A 21,558-nucleotide genomic window follows, 5' to 3' on the forward strand; every position below is an offset into this window, starting at 1 on the left:
AGAGCGGCGTGAGCAAATTCAGAGTTTTGGTAATTTAATGAGTACATCAATATTTTTGACTAAATTATATTGATCCGTTGTATATAAGTCATGAGTAAATGGTTGTGATTGAAAAAGGTGTCATTTCATAAATAATGACCCACACCACACGGTTGTGTTTAGAATAGAGAGAACCTTAAATTAAAGGCAATGACATCAATGATGTAAGAAGTAGTGCCTTACACTTCAGCTAACATGCACTTGATCCCTTTCCATCTAATTTAGTAATTCTAATTTTCTTTTTTAAATCTCCACATTTATTTATTTAAATATTTTTTTTTGCTTGTTGCACTTATTCTCTTTCATAATCCATTGAACTTATCTCAAAAATATCCTATTAGAATCTCGAAAGCTTTAAAATAATTACTACCTCTTATCCTAATCCACTTTGAAGTTATAATGATGTAGTTATGGAAAGTTACTAACTCAAATTATTGAAGAGTGCGCATTCCTGGATGATATCTTTCATAGTTTATAATTGCGAAAAGGATTGGACAATAACTGCAATTAGGTAGGTAAAGTGGATTTAAATAATCGGTGGTAATTAGGTTATAACCATTTTTCTAATTGGCTTTTTATAATCCCAAATGCAGAATTTCCGGTGGTTTATATTAAATTAATTATAAAAAAGTCCTATAATAATTTATTAATACAACATGTAGGGTATTTTCATTTTGTTTATTCATGTACCAATGCACCCTAGTAAGAATAGGAATAATTTAACTATTAAGAATAGGGGACGTAGGAAACATGTATCAACTTTTTGGAAGATTGTTAATAAACAATGTAATATGTTCTGCATAACTGACTTTGAATCCATCTTGTTTGAAATCCTAAATATCAAATAAACTCACTATTTTAGAAGAAAATAAAGATAAAAGACAAAGTAAAGAGCAACTCATGACTGTGTTTTTTTCCTATCTCACCCTTGCTACTATTATTTATTTTGGTCCACCATATATATATATATATCACTTTATACGCGTGCTCTTATGATATTGTGAGATCATGTTCTTCATGAAATGCTGAAAGACCTACTGCAAAAAAAAAAAAAAAAAAGACTAATTCTTTATCTAGAAACCTTAAATGAATAAAAAAGACTAATTCTTTATCTAGAAACCTTAAATGAATAAAATCCTGAAGGATTTTTGTTTTGCTATGGTCATATATTTGGTGAAACTAAGTGTCTTGTGTCAAATTATTACACGTCCATTCTTACAAATGATAAAGCTCATGAAATAGTGGATTGATGTGATTTAGCAAGTAGTTTTACCCTTTAAATATGCTTAGGAATCAAATGTAGCAAGGAACTAAGCAAGAAAAAAAGAAGAAAAAGAAGGGAATCTTGGTAATACTTTGTCCACTCCAAAGTAAGTGTGCACAATGGCCCACACCATACCTTCAATGTACCCTTTATTTGTCAATTGCTCTAATTTGGAGTTTTGTGTTTATTCTCGTGTGCGCCAGCGATTGTGTTGAAGATCTACTAAGAGAGGAAAATATTGTTTATTTGACATGTTGTGGAGTTTTTACTTAATTTAGCTTCTAGGTCAAGCGATGATGATCTTCTCTAATCTCTCTCAAATAATTTTTAATTTGCTTTTAGGGTTTGCATATGAGTTCCAGTTGGACAGAAAAGTGACCCAAGAGAAAGTGACATAAGCCATTTCGCCATCATTAATTGTTTGGACCCTAATTTGATTCCCCACATTGAGATCTCCATATCATGTCACTAATTGATGTAGAACAATTCTTTTTGTCTCGGATGAATTGGCCAAAAAAAATTGGATATCAATTAAATTGAAGCTTAAAAGATAAAGCATAAATAGATTTCTAAATTTAAATAAAAAAGACAAGTCTTAAGAACGAATTGAGATTTTATGGAAGTTGAAGATGGAGTGATTATATTAGATTTAATAAACCATCTAACACATGATCAACTAGTATAATATTATTTTAATGTAATCTTAAATTAAATTTTGAATATGTCATTATATAAAATAACATTACATAATTCTTGGTGAATTGTTTTATTGACCTCTTGAAGTTTGGATGGAGTTGTAGATGTTCTTTGCTTTACGCCTGGACTTCAGGCCATCAATCAACTTTCTGAAGTTGGGCTGTTGTTTCAAATGTTTCGGCCTTTATGTCTAAGTTTCTTTTACCATTGATAATAAATTTAAAAAAATAAAAAAAAAACATTATGATCTGTATACTTCATGAGGTGGAATTCTGGTTAAAAAAAATAAGGTTTTTGATTGTTATTGTAATATTGTATAATGATTTTAACTTTTTCAGCATTGATAGTTATTTTCAACTTGCAGTCAATATTATGGTTAAAGGAGCAAAAGTAAAACAGAACTGCCTTTACCGTACTTCATTCATAAAGTAGTATATATCTAATCCAAATATTAAAGTTGTCTAACAATGGCAAATTTTAACTTCAATTACTTGAAACTCCATTTTCAAGTCTATAAAAAAGAGCAATTTTCACTCTCAACTCATTTCACCAAGGTTGACTCCATTTTTATCGTTGAAAAGTAAAACTATTAGGTAATAGGAGAAGTTTTGGGGATTTAATATGATACCATAAAAAATACAACCGACACAAGTCCAAATGTTAAATTTAACGAGTCAATGACTCATTCAAACTAATATATTGTTGCTCTTTATTCTTTTTCTTGACAATTTAATGTTTTTATATTATTTTGTGATAGGACATATAAAGTAAAATAAAAATTTTAATATATTATTTAAGTTTTAAGATTCTTCTACCTACCTAATGAATTAGTCTTTTAAATTATATTCTTCTTTTATATTTAAGTCTTAAAAATTTGTATTATTATTGAGAGATAGATTATGAAAAAGTTACTTATAAATTGAATTAAAATGCAATACTTAATATGTGTATGTAAATATGTGTCAATAGAATAAAAATTGTTGTAAACACTAAACATTGACTCTTAAAAGAAGTGATAATTAGCCGCGCCATCTCTAATTAATGTTCTTTTTAGTGTAAGCAGAAATTTATTGAAAATTATTAGTAGTACTTGAGAGGTGAAGTTAATATCTAACTTTTAAAGAATTTACTTTCTCAAAAATTGTGTATAAAGAATTTGATAAGAAAATAATTTGGGACTGAATTGTTCTCAATTTTATTATATTTTTTCTGCATTGTTTCTACAATATATTCATAAATATTTATAAATCGAAAATAATTCTTAAAATATTAAAAAAGTTACAAATATAAAAAATCACATGAATATTACTAAATGTAACTTATAAAAACATATGTAACATCATATTATCACATTATGATAACACATTACTCAACAAAAATTATAAATTTTGACATAAGTCATACTGTCAAATTAGAAAAGAATTATTTAATCAGATGTAAAATTTATCAAAAATTGTGATCTCAAACAAATTTTAGTGCATAATAAAAAAAAATACTAAAGAGAATGTAACTAACATTTATCGAGTTTTAATATATAAAAAAATTGAATGTAATACTTTATATTACAAAGTCCACTAAGTTTATTGAAGAGTTATTCTCTTTGTATTTAAGTCCTAACATTTTGCATGTTAGAAGTGGACAAAACTTGACAACTGCCACATGAGCAGATGTTATTTGTCATGACTCATGACCGAGCGTTACGGGCTTTTAGGAAATGAGTTTCTATGCTTCTATCTCAACTCCTATTTCCACACCCTCACATCATTATGAGATCTCTTTTTTCTTCTCCCACGACTTTCATAGTATATTGTCTATGGACAATCTCTGAAAGACTAACAAGATACTTTTGAACTTACAAAAATAAGACCCAAAACATAAGCTTACTATAGCCAAGGTCTCAACCCTCAACATACACACTTCAGTTCTTCTTTTTAAAATAAGTTATTAAAACTCGTTGTTTTAGTACATTGTCATGTTTGGCCTAGCAGTGAAAAGTAAGATAAATGCACCAAAATTTAAGTTTGATTTTCGTTATAATCATTGTAATCAGTTTTACTTGTAAAAAATTGCATTATGATGCACAAACACGTACCTATAAATAATTAATCTTACCAAATGGTGAAACAACAGAACAACTCTGCTACCAAATACCAATTCCATGTTCCCTCCATTAATCATTTGCCAACGTGCATATACCAACACGATGAGCAGGTGGAGACAAGAAATTGGTAGATATCTTGTCAAAATGTTTGCATCTGGTCATGACAATGTAAGCTCCTATAAATTGCATGCCTTACATAGGGAAATGTAGGACATCCATTGTCCCCCACTCCCAAAGCAACTAAAATGAACTTGAACTCTTATAATGAACTTGCAATACTGTTTCATATGCACGATTCTATTTGTTTAAAATAATTGAATTTGTTTGTTTTCAGCTAGATGTGAAAGTATGGTAGATAAATGCATGGGTTGGTAGAATAGTAGCACTTAACAATCGAAACATTGGTTAAGGCAAGATACAAACAATTGTGTGCAACTACAAGTACAACCTACAAGATGCCTAATGAGAGTAATCGAGCTTCGAATTTGAGAGTTAGATATTCTACACGCACGCTCTAATGAGTAATGAGTGACATCTCTCTGTTATTGTCCTTTTAGTGTGACTGTCAGTCATGCTAAAGCTAAAGACAATTAAACCTAATGATTAAGTGAAGTTCAAGCTATTATATTTAAATTAACTTCTTTAAAAGTACTTTTAATAAAAAATAATTTATTTATTTTTATAAATCAAAACTAACTTAGATATTAATTAAAATAAGATTTAAAAAAAAAACAAACAGAAAAGAGCTTCTAAAGTAGCAAATTTGAAGCTAGTTTAAAACCTACTAGTGAGAGTAAAAACTTTGAAGCTGAATTCTCTACTCGTAACTTCAATGATTAACCAAACTGCATAAGCTTATCAGAATCAAGAGGAGCTCTAGACATGCAAGTTAGTAGTCAGAAATGTTGATCAAAGAGCAAAAGGTTGTCCCTGGACCCTGGCATGCATGCCAATTGTAGTACTTTAGGATGCAAACTCTAGTAAATTGCATACTTTAAAGAGATAATGTAGGCCTTGGTGGTAAATATTTGTCCCCCTTTTCCAAATTTCTAAAATGAACCTGAACCCATATAGAGTGATCAATAATGTTTCATACACACTCAGAATAGCTGCATGTGGGGCTAGTCTTAAACTCGGTCCAATTACATTTCTGAAAATTTTACCAAGTTTGAGGAGTGTGTTTCAAAACCAAAAGCCATAATGAGAGTTATTGACTTTTGCATTCAGTTTTTCTGTCATTGCACCGCCCATGTTAGAGCTTTTGGGAGATAGATTACCTTAATGTTCTGTCCTTTTTATCCGCAGAATTTGTCCTTTTCCTATTTCCCATCTATCACCAAAGTTGCAGATCATATTTTATGAATTTTAAAGGGTTTTCATTGTTCAACAACATGTTCTGCCATGCATTTTGGCCAACACGTGGGTCCCTCTCACCACATGTGCCCATCTTTACTTTGGAACAAATTCTTTACTCCATATTTTAGGTTATATATGCATTTTTATTTGTTCCTGACGCGGCAAATTCCAATTGGGATGTGTGTGGTGGAAGAGTTCGCATGTGTTTATGTTCCAAATCTGATTTTGGGTTAGCCTTTTCCTGTTTCAATTTCCAAATCATTCTAATCCATCACTCCAAATAAATAATTTTAAATTTACAAGTTGCTAAATGCTAATGCATGCGAAGGTGTATATACGAGTGTACATATACATATATCAAATATCAATTTGTCTATTTTATTTATTGATTATCCATCTTCTCTCTTAATGAGAAATTATTTTATTAGAACAAAATATTTATGAATTTTGTGGATGACCCATTTTTTTGAAAAATTTGGATTACTTTTAGTAGTATTATATATATAAATATATATTACAAAACTCGATGTTAATTTTATTCAAGAGAATTGACTTTAATTTCATTTGAGCTAACAAAAGAGTATCTTCAATAAAAAATGCTTATTAAGGTATTTTAATAAAGTTCCAGTTGTTTAAAATAACTACCAAAGAATTGTTACATAATCTAGTTAATATCTATATATATATTATCAGTTTCTTGAAGTCTTTTATAATTTTTTTCCATTAGAGTAAAATTAGGTATAGGTTACTTAGTGATATTATGACCCAATAAAGAACATTAATCACATCTTTAAATATACTAAGTAATTCACATGAATTACTCCAATTGAAGTTGCCCTTATTGATTTTCTCGTTTCATTGTAGAAGTAAAGGATAAATTAAGATATAATCTCCTGTTTTAGCAAAAAAAAAAAAAAAGCAAATGACACGTTTAATCCCAATTTCAGAGGGATTAGGTAAGCAAGTACTTGGTACTAAATATTGAACATGGAAGAACTTCTTCATCCAACGGCAAAAGCATGGCAAGGAATTATTATTTACGTTAGCTAAGCTTCATTTCATCTAAACTTTGGATACCTTTTTGAAACATTCGTTGTTAATTCTTAGTCATTTTCTAGAATATAAGTATCATTACAATAGTCAGAGTCAAGTATTTGATGGGGGCATTCCAACACATTAGACCAATATAAATTGTTTGGCAAGTTCTCTTTCTTTCCTTCAAAGTTCTAAATATTTTGGAATTTCAAGTTGAAATATTGGACTGGACGAAATGAGTTGCCCACTTGCCAAAGCATGATACCAATTTTCAACTGGTAAACCAAGCTATTTTTAAGTCAATATCATAACCTCGTTTCATAATTTCCTAAGGAATGTGTTTGACCAAGAGAACTAATAAAGTTTACAATGTGCGGAATTAATTTTAAATAAAGAAAATTATAATTTTACAAAGAATAGTCTGTGTTTTAACTTCTGACTCGAATCGAATAACTCCACAATTAGTACATGCTTTTTGGTAAGATTCCTGAGCTAGGATTGCTCCTGAATTAATATATACTTTTGGTTTTATATGATGTCTTAATCAGAATGCTTGCTTTATTTAATTTATTCAATTGCAGAGTCCATCAAAGACATTGACTTTCGAGGAACCATCCTCTTAATTCTAATTCCAAATTCTAAACAACGTAGAATGCTTCAACCCTCAAATTTTATTCTGGTTGACTCTTGTTGGAGGGCCTCTCAATTTGGTTCCTTGAGTATTGGAGAAACCATTAAAATTCTAGAAATACAAGTGGAAAAGCATTACATAGGAATATTAGTGCTATATGCTTTTCCAATTTTTGAGGTAACAAAGGGTTTAAGTTCTTTGAGTAATATAGGATGAAACAGCTAACTTACATGGCATGAATGATGATTCTAATTGCTAAGAGAGTGTTTGGAAATTCATTACAAACGTGAAAATTCACATTTACTTGAAGCAATATGAATTAATTTCTAATATAATAAATGCTTTTTCAATAAAAACAAATTCTAAGCATCAATTTTAAAGTTTAATGTTAACAAAATCATTATTTTAATATTTAACATATTAAAGGTTTTTTCTTTGACCAAATATTTCTACTGATATAGTTAATAATTTTTAACAACGCTTTCTTTCTTTTGGGCCAGGTTAAGTTAACAAAGCTTTTCTCCAAATAAGTGCTTTTTAAGAGCCTAACTCCCCTGATAAAATTTCTCCAAAATCTAAATGAATGAATAAATTCATAGCCCATTTTACCTATTTATGGGCCATGCTTCTGCGTGTTGAGGCCCACTTTTCTTTTTTTAGTTATAAGTGACTAGGAGAATCAATTGGTTTTGCATTGTAGAGGACAAATGTCTAAATGCAATTTGATTTTGCTGAATAGTAATAACAAAAAAATGACATGTTGCTTATCCCTCTTAATCAAATCACATGGGTCATTTATATTAATTAATTTTAAATAATAAATGAAATTTAAATATGTAGTAATATGAAAGAAAAACGATATTTGATTTTGTTTATGTAGTAACATTAATATATATTTTTTTATAAAGAGGGTTAAAAGAAAACCCAACAACTATTGATAAATAGGTATGAGATTATTCTAAATCTAATTTAATTGGTAGTCTTAAATATATAACTATGTAAATAGGAAAAAAAAATCTTTATCGTATTAATTTACCTAATTTTAAAAGAATCACCTTGTGTAAAAAGATACATGATACATATATTACTTATAAAATAGGGGGGAAAGTATAGCTATGTGATGGGGTTATTTTATGGTATTTGTCTGAGAGGATATTTTATGAGTTATTTTTATAAGGTTATTACACAAACATACTCCACAATGATGAGATATTGTCCGCTTTGGGCCTTAGCCCTCACGGTTTTACTTTTGGTCATTACCCAAAAGGCCTCTCAATCATTGAAGTATGTTTGTATTATATAAGTTGTTATTTGTTGTATTATTTTATCGACCTGGGACTTGTTTGAATCCCAACAATCCTCCTCTCAAACAAGGGACCTAACCTTTCATGCAGCGGAATCTGTTTTTATATGGCACATTATATTTTATGAGTTATGAGGGGTTATATGGGGTTATTTTATGGTATTTGTCTGAGAGGATATTTTATGAGTTATTTTTATAAGGTTATTACACAAACATACTCCACAATGATGAGATATTGTCCGCTTTGGGCCTTAGCCCTCACGGTTTTACTTTTGGTCATTACCCAAAAGGCCTCTCAATCATTGAAGTATGTTTGTATTATATAAGTTGTTATTTGTTGTATTATTTTATCGATGTGGGACTTGTTTAACATTTGTCTCGAACTTCTCTTTTGAAGGTGATTTTTCATCATTTTCATTCTCCTCTTGATCATCAACTTTCTTTTGAAGACATGCATCTTTGTGTTCTTCACTTGTATCTTCATTTATAATTGGCTCCTCCTCCAAATTTAAAGCAAAACTTTTGCCTTTCATATGAACATTGAATACTTCTTTGTTGTGTATATCTTTAATCACACAATTTTTATCTTCAAATAATACTTTATAGCCTTTTCCTAATAATTGAGAAACACTCAACAAATTTTGGTTAATATCAGGAACATATAAAACATCAGATATTAATTTAAAACCTGAATGACTCTTAATAGCAAGTGTTCCTTTGCCTTTTACTGCAAGGTGTGCTCCATTCCCCATTTGAACTTTAAAGATATCAGTTTTGTTGAGTTCTTTGAAGAGTTCTCGATCATAGGTCATATGATTTGTACAACCACTATCAATAATCCAAGTTTTTGAGGGTTTTTTGGTCATAAAGCATGACATTGAAAGTAGTTCTTCTTCTCCCTCTTCTTGTTGATTTTCAACAATGTTGGCTTCTTCTTGTTGCTCATGAGATTTGCATATGTGACACCCTTACTACCCCAACACATACATCATAATAATGTAATTAAATTAAGAAAAATAAACTTTAAAATTTGGTAAAAGGGTTCACATAAACTTCAAAAATCGTTCTTTAATAACCTTGAATATTAAAGATTTAGAAAATGAAACACAAAAGTTTACAAATTATTTTCAAAATGATATTTACAATTCCAAATCCATATAAAAATTCTTTCCTAAAAGTCCTCTGCCCCGATGTCACAATATCAGAGCATAACCCTTTCCCTTTAGAACTCAACACTATGAGTGCCTTCATCTTCACCTAAAAGAAAACCACATAAAAACAGGACGGTGAGAGATAGATAACATCATATATGAACATAGAGCTACCCAATTCCCACCCCACACCGTGCACCAAAATATCATCATTAAATATAAACAACAAATACATTTCATATAATTACCAAACATCATTTTTTTTTTCAATCATACAAGCTTTCATACACATGCTCACTATATGCTCATACACATCTCCTCTCCTAAGAGTCTCAACTTGGCACTCCGCACAATGGGCGTACCTCGTCAATTCCCTTAGTTGTTGCCAATGCGGGCATACCGTTCTCACACCCTCCCAGGGCCGGTATGTTGCACGGTTAAACACCCAGCGGCCCGTGCAAAGGCAATCCACCCACCGTTAAACCCTCTGTGGCTAGTGAGCTGCGCAGTTAAACACCCAACGGCCCACGCATGGAATGCCTCCCGTCATGGTCCCCCCTGTCTCAACCCCTCTCTGGGCCCAGGGTCCAATGCAATATAGCCACGTCTGGCTTCTCAAGCACCACATGCAACTCATAAGTCTCATGCAACTCATGCATCCCACGTAACTCATAATTAATGCATCTCCATTATATAACATCATCACATGTCAATAACAATCCATGCAATATCATCCTCACATGTTAGGTACCTATCATTAAGTTATCAACATCATAGATCACAAATTTCACATAATTCTTCACACACATCACAATATCTATGACATTCAGTTAATAATTTAACCATAACTCGAGATATACATATCCTTTCTAAGTGATCCCAACTCCATTAGAATCCTAACATCAATATCTACAACTTTCATGAAGAACACAAATCCTAATAAAGTCGTTTAGGTTACTATTCAGGGCTCACAAAAATTGATGTTGTGGTTCGCACAGAGATTGGAAGGCTCAAATTGCAACTCACATAACCTGATCAAATATTAATATTTTTACACGATTCTTGTGTCTAAATGGTATCCCCATATGTCTAGTTTCTAACAAAACAAACGGCACTCGATTTGGATAACTACACAGACAGATATCGCAAAATTACAAACGTATGTCAGGGTCCCGACGCCCGACGCCCAAAACTGGCGCTGAGCGCCCAAATCTCTGCCCAGACTCCCCTCTGTGCAATTAAACCTGCGTTTTACGAGTTCCAACAAGGTTTTTACCAATTTTCACTACTTCTACACCCCGTTGGTTCAGTTTAACTCCATTTATATTCTTCATACGTTCCAAATCAATCCATACACATCTCAAGCCTCAAAAATTGGTTTCCATTGGTTTTACAAAAAAAAATCTAAACTCTTCTTAACACATAAAATTAAAGTCATCAAATTTAAGGATAAAGAATTAACAAGAAAGCCCCAATGGAATTCAAAGACAATTCAAGAAATAAGTTCTTCCAAATGAATTAAGAATTTAGAACATCGATTGAACAGATAATCGTTCATAATTTTAAATAGAGTTCCTAGAGGGACTTAGGGATTGCCCTCACTACCCGAACACCCCTATATTCACATATGAAGAAACCCATCCCCCCGTACCTTAAGGATGATGAACGAAGGCCAACAGAAGAACGACGGAGCAATCTGAACACTTTACGCCTTCCTTCAAGAATTTTCTCCTCTTTTTTTCCCTAACCCTTCAGAACGCAAATGAGGCAGATAGGGTTAACACCACCTGACTCCTTTCTTAAAATTAATCCATTGGACTGGGTCAACCCAACCCATTTTCCTTCTCTTCTAACCCACTTCTAATTTTCCTCAAAATAATTAAATAAAATAAATACATGTATATTATAAAATATTTTTTCTCTATAATAATAATATATTTCTGACCCTAAATATAATAATATAATTTCAATAACAAAATATCATATAAAATCAACCTTCTCTTAAAACATATAAATATTTATTTAAAAATGCTAATAAAAATACTTATTTAATACGTACAAAATAATTGTCCAAAATAATAATTATTTAAAACGTACAAAATAATATTTCTCTATAATTATTAAAATAATTATGACCAAATACCATCTAATAATAATAATAATAATAATAACCTTTTAAAAATTGGGGTGTTACAATACTTCCCCCTTTTAAGAAATTCGTCATCGAATTTATGAAATGAAGAGGTTCGACTATGACTCCTTCATTAAACTCAAGATTCTTCCTAAACTTCCTAGGCAAACCCACAACAAAGTTTAGACACATTATCTCACTTCCAAACAGGGACATCTAAAGGTTACAAAAGTCCTAAAAGGCTTATGATGTTCTGTCTTAGACTTATATTATACTAAACATGAGTACACAAACTTCCTTTCCTCCTCTCTTCACCTTAGGCCACCACGCTTCCGCTACGCCACTCTGATACATGTTAATAGCTCCTAAATGGATGCTAAAAGTACTCTTTTGTCCTTCCTCTAAGATCATCTCTTAATTCGGGATTACTAGGCACCCAAATTTTGTTCTTGCACCTCAAAACAACATCGATTCCTACTCAGAAAAGGTTACCTATATTCCTATCAATCTTCTTCACTTGGTTGACTAAGAAAGGATCTGACTCTTGGGCTTTTTCTAATCTCATCCAATAATTCACTAGTCACTTTCGACATACTCAATTCAATGCTTCTAAGGGTAAGCTCACACATCAAGCTTAAGTCTGTAAACTCTTCAATCAAATCCAACCTTAAATCATCAAAGACGATAAATGAAAGATCATCCTACTCAAGGTATCTGCCATAATATTAGCTTTTCTTCTATGACCCTCTCTAAAGATCAACCACCTAAGCATAAGTGCACTAGGTACACATACTAGATCTCAAAGTCTTACCACTTCATCTATACCCGAGATAAATACTTATCCATTATCTTGTCCTATAGCCTCATATCTTATCACCAAAATGAATCAACAAATTATGTTCCTCCAATTTTCCTTTAACAATCGACTAGTTATTCGAGTCATACCTAGTTTCACACTACTAAGGATAACCTCATAAGTCAAGCTTAAATCCCTAATTTGAACTAAAAGATCCATCTCTCTAATCATAAGGAAAAGCAAATATAAAGGTTTCCTACTCAAAGCATCGATCACCACATTGGCTTTACCTAGATAACAACTAAGATTAAAATCCTAGTCCTTAAGAAATTCCAACTATCTCCTTTGGTCAAAAGATATTTAAGGCTCTAATGATCACTAAATACCTCAAGCTTAGAATCATATAGGTAGTGTCTCCAAATCTTAGTATAAATATTACAACCGCTAACTTAAAGTCATGGGTAAGGTAATTCCTCTCGTGATTTCTCAATTTCCTAGAAGCATAAGCTACTACCATTCCTTCTTGCATCAACACTCCGCCCAAACCTATCTTAGAAGCACTACTATATACCATAAAAGGCTTACTAAAATCCAGTAATATTAACACTAGTCAATCTTTCCTTAAGAGTTTGGAAACTACTCTCACACTCACTATCCCACATAAAGGCAACTCCTCTTTCTCGTCAATCTAGTCTAAGGTAATGTTATTTTAAGAATTTTCTCAATAACTCTCCTATAATAATAAGCTTATCTAAAAAGACACTTAACCTCACTAATTGAGTTAGGTATCACCCACTGAAATACAACTTCTACCTTAGATAGATCTACATTATACCCCCACTAAAATTACAGGACCTAGAAAACTCTTCTTATACAACCAAAATTCATACTTAGATAACTTAGCCTAAAGCTATCTTGGATAAATCCTCACTCTCAATTCCAATTTGATGATAGCACACATTAAGGTCAACCTTACTAAACACCCGCTAATTGATCCATAAGGTCATCTATCCTCATATCAACATACATGCATGTCAAATCATATTAGAATATCTACTTCAAACAATCGATATATATCATTCCTAAGCATGTACGAATCAATCACCATTTACTCCATATAGTATGTACATGAACCAACTTTACCACATAACATCATACAATCTTAAACAACCTCTCAATCCACCTAACATCTTAGAATCATGACAAAAATCAATTTTTATCCTTGCATTGTCTAACGATTCAAAAATATCATGGCACCATACATATCCCTTCAACAATGATCAAAGAAAATGATACCTAGAGAGTTATACTCATCCAAATGATCTCAAACCTATCTCAAAAGAAAGCTAAGAGAATAAGTTAAAACTCTTATGAAGACATAAAATTCTAAAAAGATAATCTTCTTAGCTAAAAATCTCAAAAACCGCAGCAGATATACTCAGCGCTTACAGCTAGACCTTTGATCACCAAAGTAGCTATAACTGGAGTTCTAGACCTCCGTTTTACCTGATTCCAATTCCATTGGAAAGATAACGTCTAAGGCTACAACTTTTATGAAGATCATAAAATCTAAATCTGTCAATATGGTAGTCATAATGGCACAACCAGTGTTATCAAATAACCGTTATGGCGGCGCCATAACGGGGCCATAACGGCGTGGCAGCGGCGGCCGCAATCCGTTATGGCGGTTTAGGGTGAAAATGGCGGGGTTCCGCCATTTTGGGTATGGCGGCCGTTACGGCGGTTCTGGCGTGGCGGTCCGTGGCGGAGATGGCGGATATGGCGCCGTTATTGGGCCATTTTTTTTTTGTTTTTCGTTTTGGCCCTTTTTTTTATTTTCTGGTTTGGACCCGGGTTTGTTTTTCGGGTTGGGCACCCAACAGATGATTTAGGGCATTAGAAACCCTAAATCACTTAAGTCCCCCTTTCGTGCAAACCTACCCCCTGCAACTGCTCCGACTCCCACGCCGCATCTGCCACCGTCGCCGACGACGCAACCGCCACCGACGCCGACGACTCAACCGCCGCTGTCGCCTCCGACGCAGCTGCCACCGTCGCAGCCGCCACCATCACGTAAGAACTAAGAAGCCTCCGACCATCACGTAAGAACTAAGAAGCCACCGTCGCAGCCTCCGACGCAGCCTCCGACGCAGCTGCCACCATCGCAACCACTGTCGCAGCCTCCGACGCAGCCACCACCAACTCCGCCGTCACCTCTGCACGTCACCGTGACTTCCGACAGCACCACCGTGACTTCCGACAAGATTTTCTTCCTCCTCCTTTGAGTTTTGCCATCACAATTGCCACCGCATCCGACAATTCGACAATGTCAGGGGAGGCAGATTCAAACTCTCGGCCACCGTCAATGTCATCTTCTAGTTCCATTAATTCTAAGAGGAGTGACGTTGCTTGGAAGCATTGTACACCGGTCAGAGAGAATGATACAAATGAGATTCTTTGTAATTATTGCCGGAAGGTCATGAAAGGAGGTATCACAAGGGTGAAACAACATTTGATTGGAAAGGCGGGCAATGTTACAGCTTGTTTGATGGCTCCTGAAGCTGTCAAAGTTGAGATAAGGGCAGCTATGGATGGTAAGAAGCATAGGCAAAATGAAGCATTCAAGAAGGCAATGCAAGAGATTGAGGTACAATGTGAAGAAGGATTTATGGAATTAGGAGGTTCTGATTCTCGATTACCTCCAATTGGTGATTTTAGATTGAATGATACTAGGAAAGGACCTATGGACCTTTACACTCAACCTCAATCTACAGCTGCAAAAAATAGGAAAGACAAGGTGGTGCAAGCGGGCATAAGAGAGCTTTGTGATAAAAAAGCTGTAGAAAGGGTTTACCAATATATAGCACGCTTTTGGTACCAAGCTGGCATATCTTTCAACTTGATAAAGTTGGAAAGTTTTCAAGATATGATTCGTGAAATTGGGCATTTTGGGAAGCATTTGAAAGCTCCTTCCTATCATGACATTAGAGTACCACTCCTTCAAAAAGAAGTGGAGTTCACTAATGAATTAATGAAGCCACTAAAGGATCAATGGGCAAGTTTTGGGTGTTCCTTAATGTCAGATGCTTGGACGGATAGGAAACAAAGAAGCATAATCAACTTTTTGGTGAACTCCTCTTCTGGGACAATGTTCTTAAGGTCGGTTGATGCATCTGATTATGTAAAGACCGGTGAAAAGATATTTGAGTTGCTAGATTCTATTGTGGAGGAGATTGGAGAAGAAAAGGTTGTCCAAGTTATAACGGACAACGGAAGTAATTATGTTCTTGCTGGTAGGTTGCTAGAGGAGAAAAGAAAAAAAATTTATTGGACTCCTTGTGCTGCACATTGTATAGATTTGATGTTAGAGGATATTGGCAAGCTGCCCCATATAAAGAAGACCATTCAGCGAGCTATCTCTCTTGTTGGCTTCATTTATAGCCATTCAAGCACTTTGAGCATGTTGAGGTTCTTTACTGGGGGGAGGGAATTAGTTAGGCATGCAATCACTCGATTTGCCACATCTTATCTTTCCTTGGAGAGGATTCATCAAGAGAAAACTAATCTTCGAAAGATGTTTGTGTTAGAAGAGTGGAATGCAAACAAGCTAGCAAAGGAGGCCAAGGGAAAAGAAGCCACAAAAACTGTCTTGATGCCTAGTTTCTGGAAGAATGTAGTTTTCATTCTGAAAGTGATGGCTCCTATTGTGAAAGTGCTTAGGCTTGTGGATAGTGAGAAAAAACCAGCCATGGGCTACATATATGAGGCAATGGACAAGGCAAAGGAAACCATCATGAAATCTTTTAAAAATGAAAGCAAATACAAGGATGTGTTTGAAATCATTGATAAAAGATGGGATATTCAGCTTCATCGCCCTTTACATGCTGCTGGTCACTTTTTGAACCCAGAGTTCTTTTATGCCAACCCACAGATAGAGTTTAATGGTGAGATTATTAGGGGTTTGTATGATTGTATCAATAAATTGCTGGGAGATTTGGAGATGGAAAAGACTGTTCATAAGGAGTTGGCTCACTATAAAGCTGCGAGTGGTATGTTTGGGTGCACAACTGCCATAGCAATGAGGGGTGAAGTTGCACCGGGTAAGAGACAAAACATTGCAACTTTTGAACTATTATTCTCTAAGTCATAAAGTCATTTGCTCAAGTGTTTGTGTTAACATATTTTTTTTGCATTTGTAGCTCGATGGTGGCGGATGTATGGTTCAGATACTCCATATTTGCAACAACTTGCAATAAGGATCCTTAGCTTGACATGTAGTGCTTCGGGTTGTGAACGTAATTGGAGCGTCTTTGAGCAAGTAATTAATTTCTTAATTCCAATTTAAAGTTAATAATCAATGTTTTGCTTATTATTCCTTAAGTAATAAGTATTTATTTAATTGTTTTAGGTTCATACCAAGAGAAGGAATAGACTCGAGCATAAAAGACTACATGACTTGGTATTTGTCAAGTATAATCAAGCACTCCATCAAAGGTATAACCTTAAGGATGAAATCGATCCCATTAGTCTCAATGGGATTGATGATTGCAATGAGTGGCTAATTGGAGAGATGGATGAGGAAGAAGGTGAAGATGAGAGGGTTCATGAAGGAGATGATGACCTTACTTGGAGACAAGTTTATCAAGCTTCGGGACTTGATGAGCCTAGACAATACACTAGGCGTCACAAAAGGAGAGGAGCAAGTGGGGAGGAGCAAGTAGGAACATCTACTAATCCTTCTAAAAGAGCCAAAGGAGCTTCAAAGAATAAGGGGAAAAGGGTTGAAGAAGTTGAGGCATCAGAAGATTCTAGCACTAGCAGTGAGGAGGAGGAACCAAATGCTAATTTCATACATTCAGATGGAGAAGAAGCTGAAGGATTTTTGAATGAGAAAAATCATCATGTGGAAATTAATTATGTAGACATTGATGAGGATGAAGAGTGAAGGGGATTAAACAAAATAGTTTTAGGAATGACAATTGTGTTTTGCTATTTTTTAACATTGTTGCTTTGTTTTGATGGCTGTTTTTGTTTATGTTTATGTTTCTTTATGATGACTATCAATTGATTGTAAATGTCATGAATTTTAGATTGTTATATTGTTGGTTTTAATGTGACTGTGTTTGTTATTTTGTTGCTTTTGCATCATATTATATATATATATATATTTTTTTTTTTTTTTGTCCGCCATGATGTCCGCCATAGACCGCCATGGCAATATGGCACTTAAAGGTCCTTGCCGCCATCCGCCGTATAACCTTATTGATAACCTTGGGCACAACAAAACTGCAGCGAAAATATCCTCTACACCAAACAGCAATAGTATATCAATATATCTAAGGCCACAAAAATACATCAACCCTTCCAAACTCACACCTCAACTTCATATTCAAGCTTCCCACTACAATCCTAAACCAAACAACTCACATATTTAGCACAACAGACTTAGAAAATAAAACTCACATGCTACCTAAACCATAAACGGTAAACATGCCAACACCAACACTCAAGGGAATTACCAACATTTCAATCTCTCATCAAGGATACCAAAACTCCAATTCTCATATACAACCTCCTTGGATTCAATCGCTACAACTATAGATTCTAGAAACTCCATTATCCGTAAACTCTCGACAAATCAATGTCTCACCCAAATCTAAGGTCCCAATAATTTCTAGTTGATTAGCAAGGCTTTGTCCACTACTACTGGCATATATGCTCGCAATACGAGCGATACCACTCAACCACTACTTCTTACGTAAGCAAGAAGTATCAAAACAAATAAGTAATCATGAATAGCCTCAACTAAGCTATATCATGTCTTTCAGCCAAATTCTGAGAAAACAATATAAGTGTAAGCACAACACTAACAACACAAGGGAAACATCATCATCATCATCATTATCCTCATCATAAAGCAAAACATATTCCATCATTCATCTACCAAACAAGCATAGTAGACTCATAACTCACGGCCGATTGGATCGACCTGCTCTGATACCACTAAATGTGACACCCTTACTACCCCAACACATACATCATAATAATGTAATTAAATTAAGAAAAATAAACTTTAAAATTTGGTAAAAGGGTTCACATAAACTTCAAAAATCGTTCTTTAATAACCTTGAATATTAAAGATTTAGAAAATGAAACACAAAAGTTTACAAATTATTTTCAAAATGATATTTACAATTCCAAATCCATATAAAAATTCTTTCCTAAAAGTCCTCTGCCCCGATGTCACAATATCAGAGCATAACCCTTTCCCTTTAGAACTCAACACTATGAGTGCCTTCATCTTCACCTAAAAGAAAACCACATAAAAACAGGACGGTGAGAGATAGATAACATCATATATGAACATAGAGCTACCCAATTCCCACCCCACACCGTGCACCAAAATATCATCATTAAATATAAACAACAAATACATTTCATATAATTACCAAACATCATTTTTTTTTTCAATCATACAAGCTTTCATACACATGCTCACTATATGCTCATACACATCTCCTCTCCTAAGAGTCTCAACTTGGCACTCCGCACAATGGGCGTACCTCGTCAATTCCCTTAGTTGTTGCCAATGCGGGCATACCGTTCTCACACCCTCCCAGGGCCGGTATGTTGCACGGTTAAACACCCAGCGGCCCGTGCAAAGGCAATCCACCCACCGTTAAACCCTCTGTGGCCAGTGAGCTGCGCAGTTAAACACCCAACGGCCCACGCATGGAATGCCTCCCGTCATGGTCCCCCCTGTCTCAACCCCTCTCTGGGCCCAGGGTCCAATGCAATATAGTCACGTCTGGCTTCTCAAGCATCACATGCAACTCATAAGTCTCATGCAACTCATGCATCCCACGTAACTCATAATTAATGCATCTCCATTATATAACATCATCACATGTCAATAACAATCCATGCAATATCATCCTCACATGCTAGGTACCTATCATTAAGTTATCAACATCATAGATCACAAATTTCACATAATTCTTCACACACATCACAATATCTATGACATTCAGTTAATAATTTAACCATAACTCGAGATATACATATCCTTTCTAAGTGATCCCAGCTCCATTAGAATCCTAACATCAATTTCTACAACTTTTATGAAGAACACAAATCCTAATAAAGTCGTTTAGGTTACCATTCAGGGCTCACAAAAATTGATGTTGTGGTTCGCACACAGATTGGAAGGCTCAAATTGAAACTCACATAACTTGATCAAATATTAATATTTTTACACGATTCTTGTGTCTAAATGGTAGCCCCAGATGTCTAGTTTCTAACAAAACAAACGGCACTCGATTTGGATAACTACACAGAAAGATATCGCAAAATTACAAACGTATGTCGGGGTCCCGACGCCCGACGCCCAAAACTGGCGCTGAGCGCCCAAATCTCTGCCCAGACTCCCCTCTGTGCAATTAAACCTGCATTTTACGAGTTCCAACAAGGTTTTTACCAATTTTCACTACTTTTACACCCGTTGGTTCAGTTTAACTCCATTTATATTCTTCATACGTTCCAAATCAATCCATACACATCTCAAGCCTCAAAAATTGGTTTCCATTGGTTTTACAAAAAAAAATCTAAACTCTTCTTAACACATAAAATTCAAGTCATCAAATTTAAGGATAAAGAATTAACAAGAAAGCCCCAATGGAATTCAAAGACAATTCAAGAAATAAGTTCTTCCAAATGAATTAAGAATTTAGAACATCGATTGCACAGATAATCGTTCAGAATTTTAAATAGAGTTCCTAGAGGGACTTAGGGATTGCCCTCACTACCCGAACACCCCTATATTCACATATGAAGAAACTCATCCCCCGTACCTTAAGGATGATGAACGAAGGCCAACAGAAGAACAACGGAGCAATCTGAACACTTTACGCCTTCCTTCAAGAATTTTCTCCTCTTTTTTTCCCTAACCCTTCAGAACGCAAATGAGGCAGATAGGGTTAACACCACCTGACTCCTTTCTTAAAATTAATCCATTGGACTGGGTCAACCCAACTCATTTTCCTTCTCTTCTAACCCACTTCTAATTTTCCTCAAAATAATTAAATAAAATAAATACATGTATATTATAAAATATTTTTTCTCTATAATAATAATATATTTCTGACCCTAAATATAATAATATAATTTCAATAACAAAATATCATATAAAATCAACCTTCTCTTAAAACATATAAATATTTATTTAAAAATGCTAATAAAAATACTTATTTAATACGTACAAAATAATTGTCCAAAATAATAATTATTTAAAACGTACAAAATAATATTCCTCTATAATTATTAAAATAATTATGACCAAATACCATCTAATAATAATAATAATAATAATAATAATAATAATAACTTTTTTAAAAATTGGGGTGTTACAGCATACATGTTTTAGGTGTCCTAATTTTCCATAATTGTCACATTTTACATCAGGTCTCCACCAACATCTTTGTTGTGGATGATTAGTCTTTTTACAATAAGGACATGGTGAAAAAATTTGAGTGTTATTATGTTGACTGTTCTCTTGAAACAATTCCTTCTTCTTGTTTTTGCCACTATTTTTGTTCTTCCATTTGGCTAAATATACACCCTCCACGGATCCTTCTTCTCTCATAAGCCTCCTTTGTTCTAATGCTTGCAATGCATGTAACACTTCTGCCAAAGTGATCTTACTCAGATCCTTTGTGTTTTCCAAAGCTGCTATTGAAGCTTCATATCTTTCAGGTATAGTTACTAGAATTTTTTCAACAATTCTAGAATCAAGAAATTGCGTTCCTAGTAATCGTACCTTATATAAGTTGTTATTTGTTGTATTATTTTATCGATGTGGGACTTGTTTGAATCCCAACACTATGTATGAAAAAGTTTAAAATAACATTGTTTTGGGACACATAGAGAGTTGGTCGAGTGCTTCTATGATCAATTCATACAGTTCTAAAATAGTGTTTGAACACAAATGTAAGTTAATTATTAATTGTCAATTTTTAAAAAAGCTTAAAGTAATACCAGTTTTTTTTTCTCTCGAAGG

The 21,558-nt window shown here is 33.8% G+C and overlaps 1 protein-coding gene across 1 annotated transcript; it reads left to right on the top strand.

Annotated features, from left to right (window-relative positions):
* Window positions 1-14,203: 14,203 nt before the first annotated feature.
* LOC145951688 (uncharacterized) lies at window positions 14,204-17,989 on the top strand. Its single transcript, XM_083063530.1, has 3 exons — window positions 14,204-14,312; window positions 14,621-16,821; window positions 16,912-17,989. The coding sequence occupies exons 1-2, from the start codon at window positions 14,204-14,206 to the stop codon at window positions 16,651-16,653; spliced, it is 2,142 nt and encodes a 713-aa protein (XP_082919656.1). The 3' UTR covers window positions 16,654-16,821; window positions 16,912-17,989.
* The last annotated feature ends 3,569 nt before the right edge of the window (window positions 17,990-21,558 follow it).

This window comes from Cajanus cajan, chromosome 9 (assembly GCF_000230855.2).
Source record: "Cajanus cajan strain Asha chromosome 9, NIPB_CcT2T_4, whole genome shotgun sequence".
NCBI lineage: Eukaryota > Viridiplantae > Streptophyta > Magnoliopsida > Fabales > Fabaceae > Cajanus > Cajanus cajan.

What these genes read in the sequence shown, in the direction of transcription:
- LOC145951688 (XM_083063530.1), top strand. Translation starts at nt 14,204, where the DNA reads ATGGCGGGGTTCCGCCATTTTGGGTATGGCGGCCGTTACGGCGGTTCT. An exon ending in TATTGGGCCATTTTTTTTTT is followed by an intron (nt 14,313 to 14,620) that starts GTTTTTCGTTTT and finishes AGAACTAAGAAG; the next exon opens with CCACCGTCGCAGCCTCCGAC.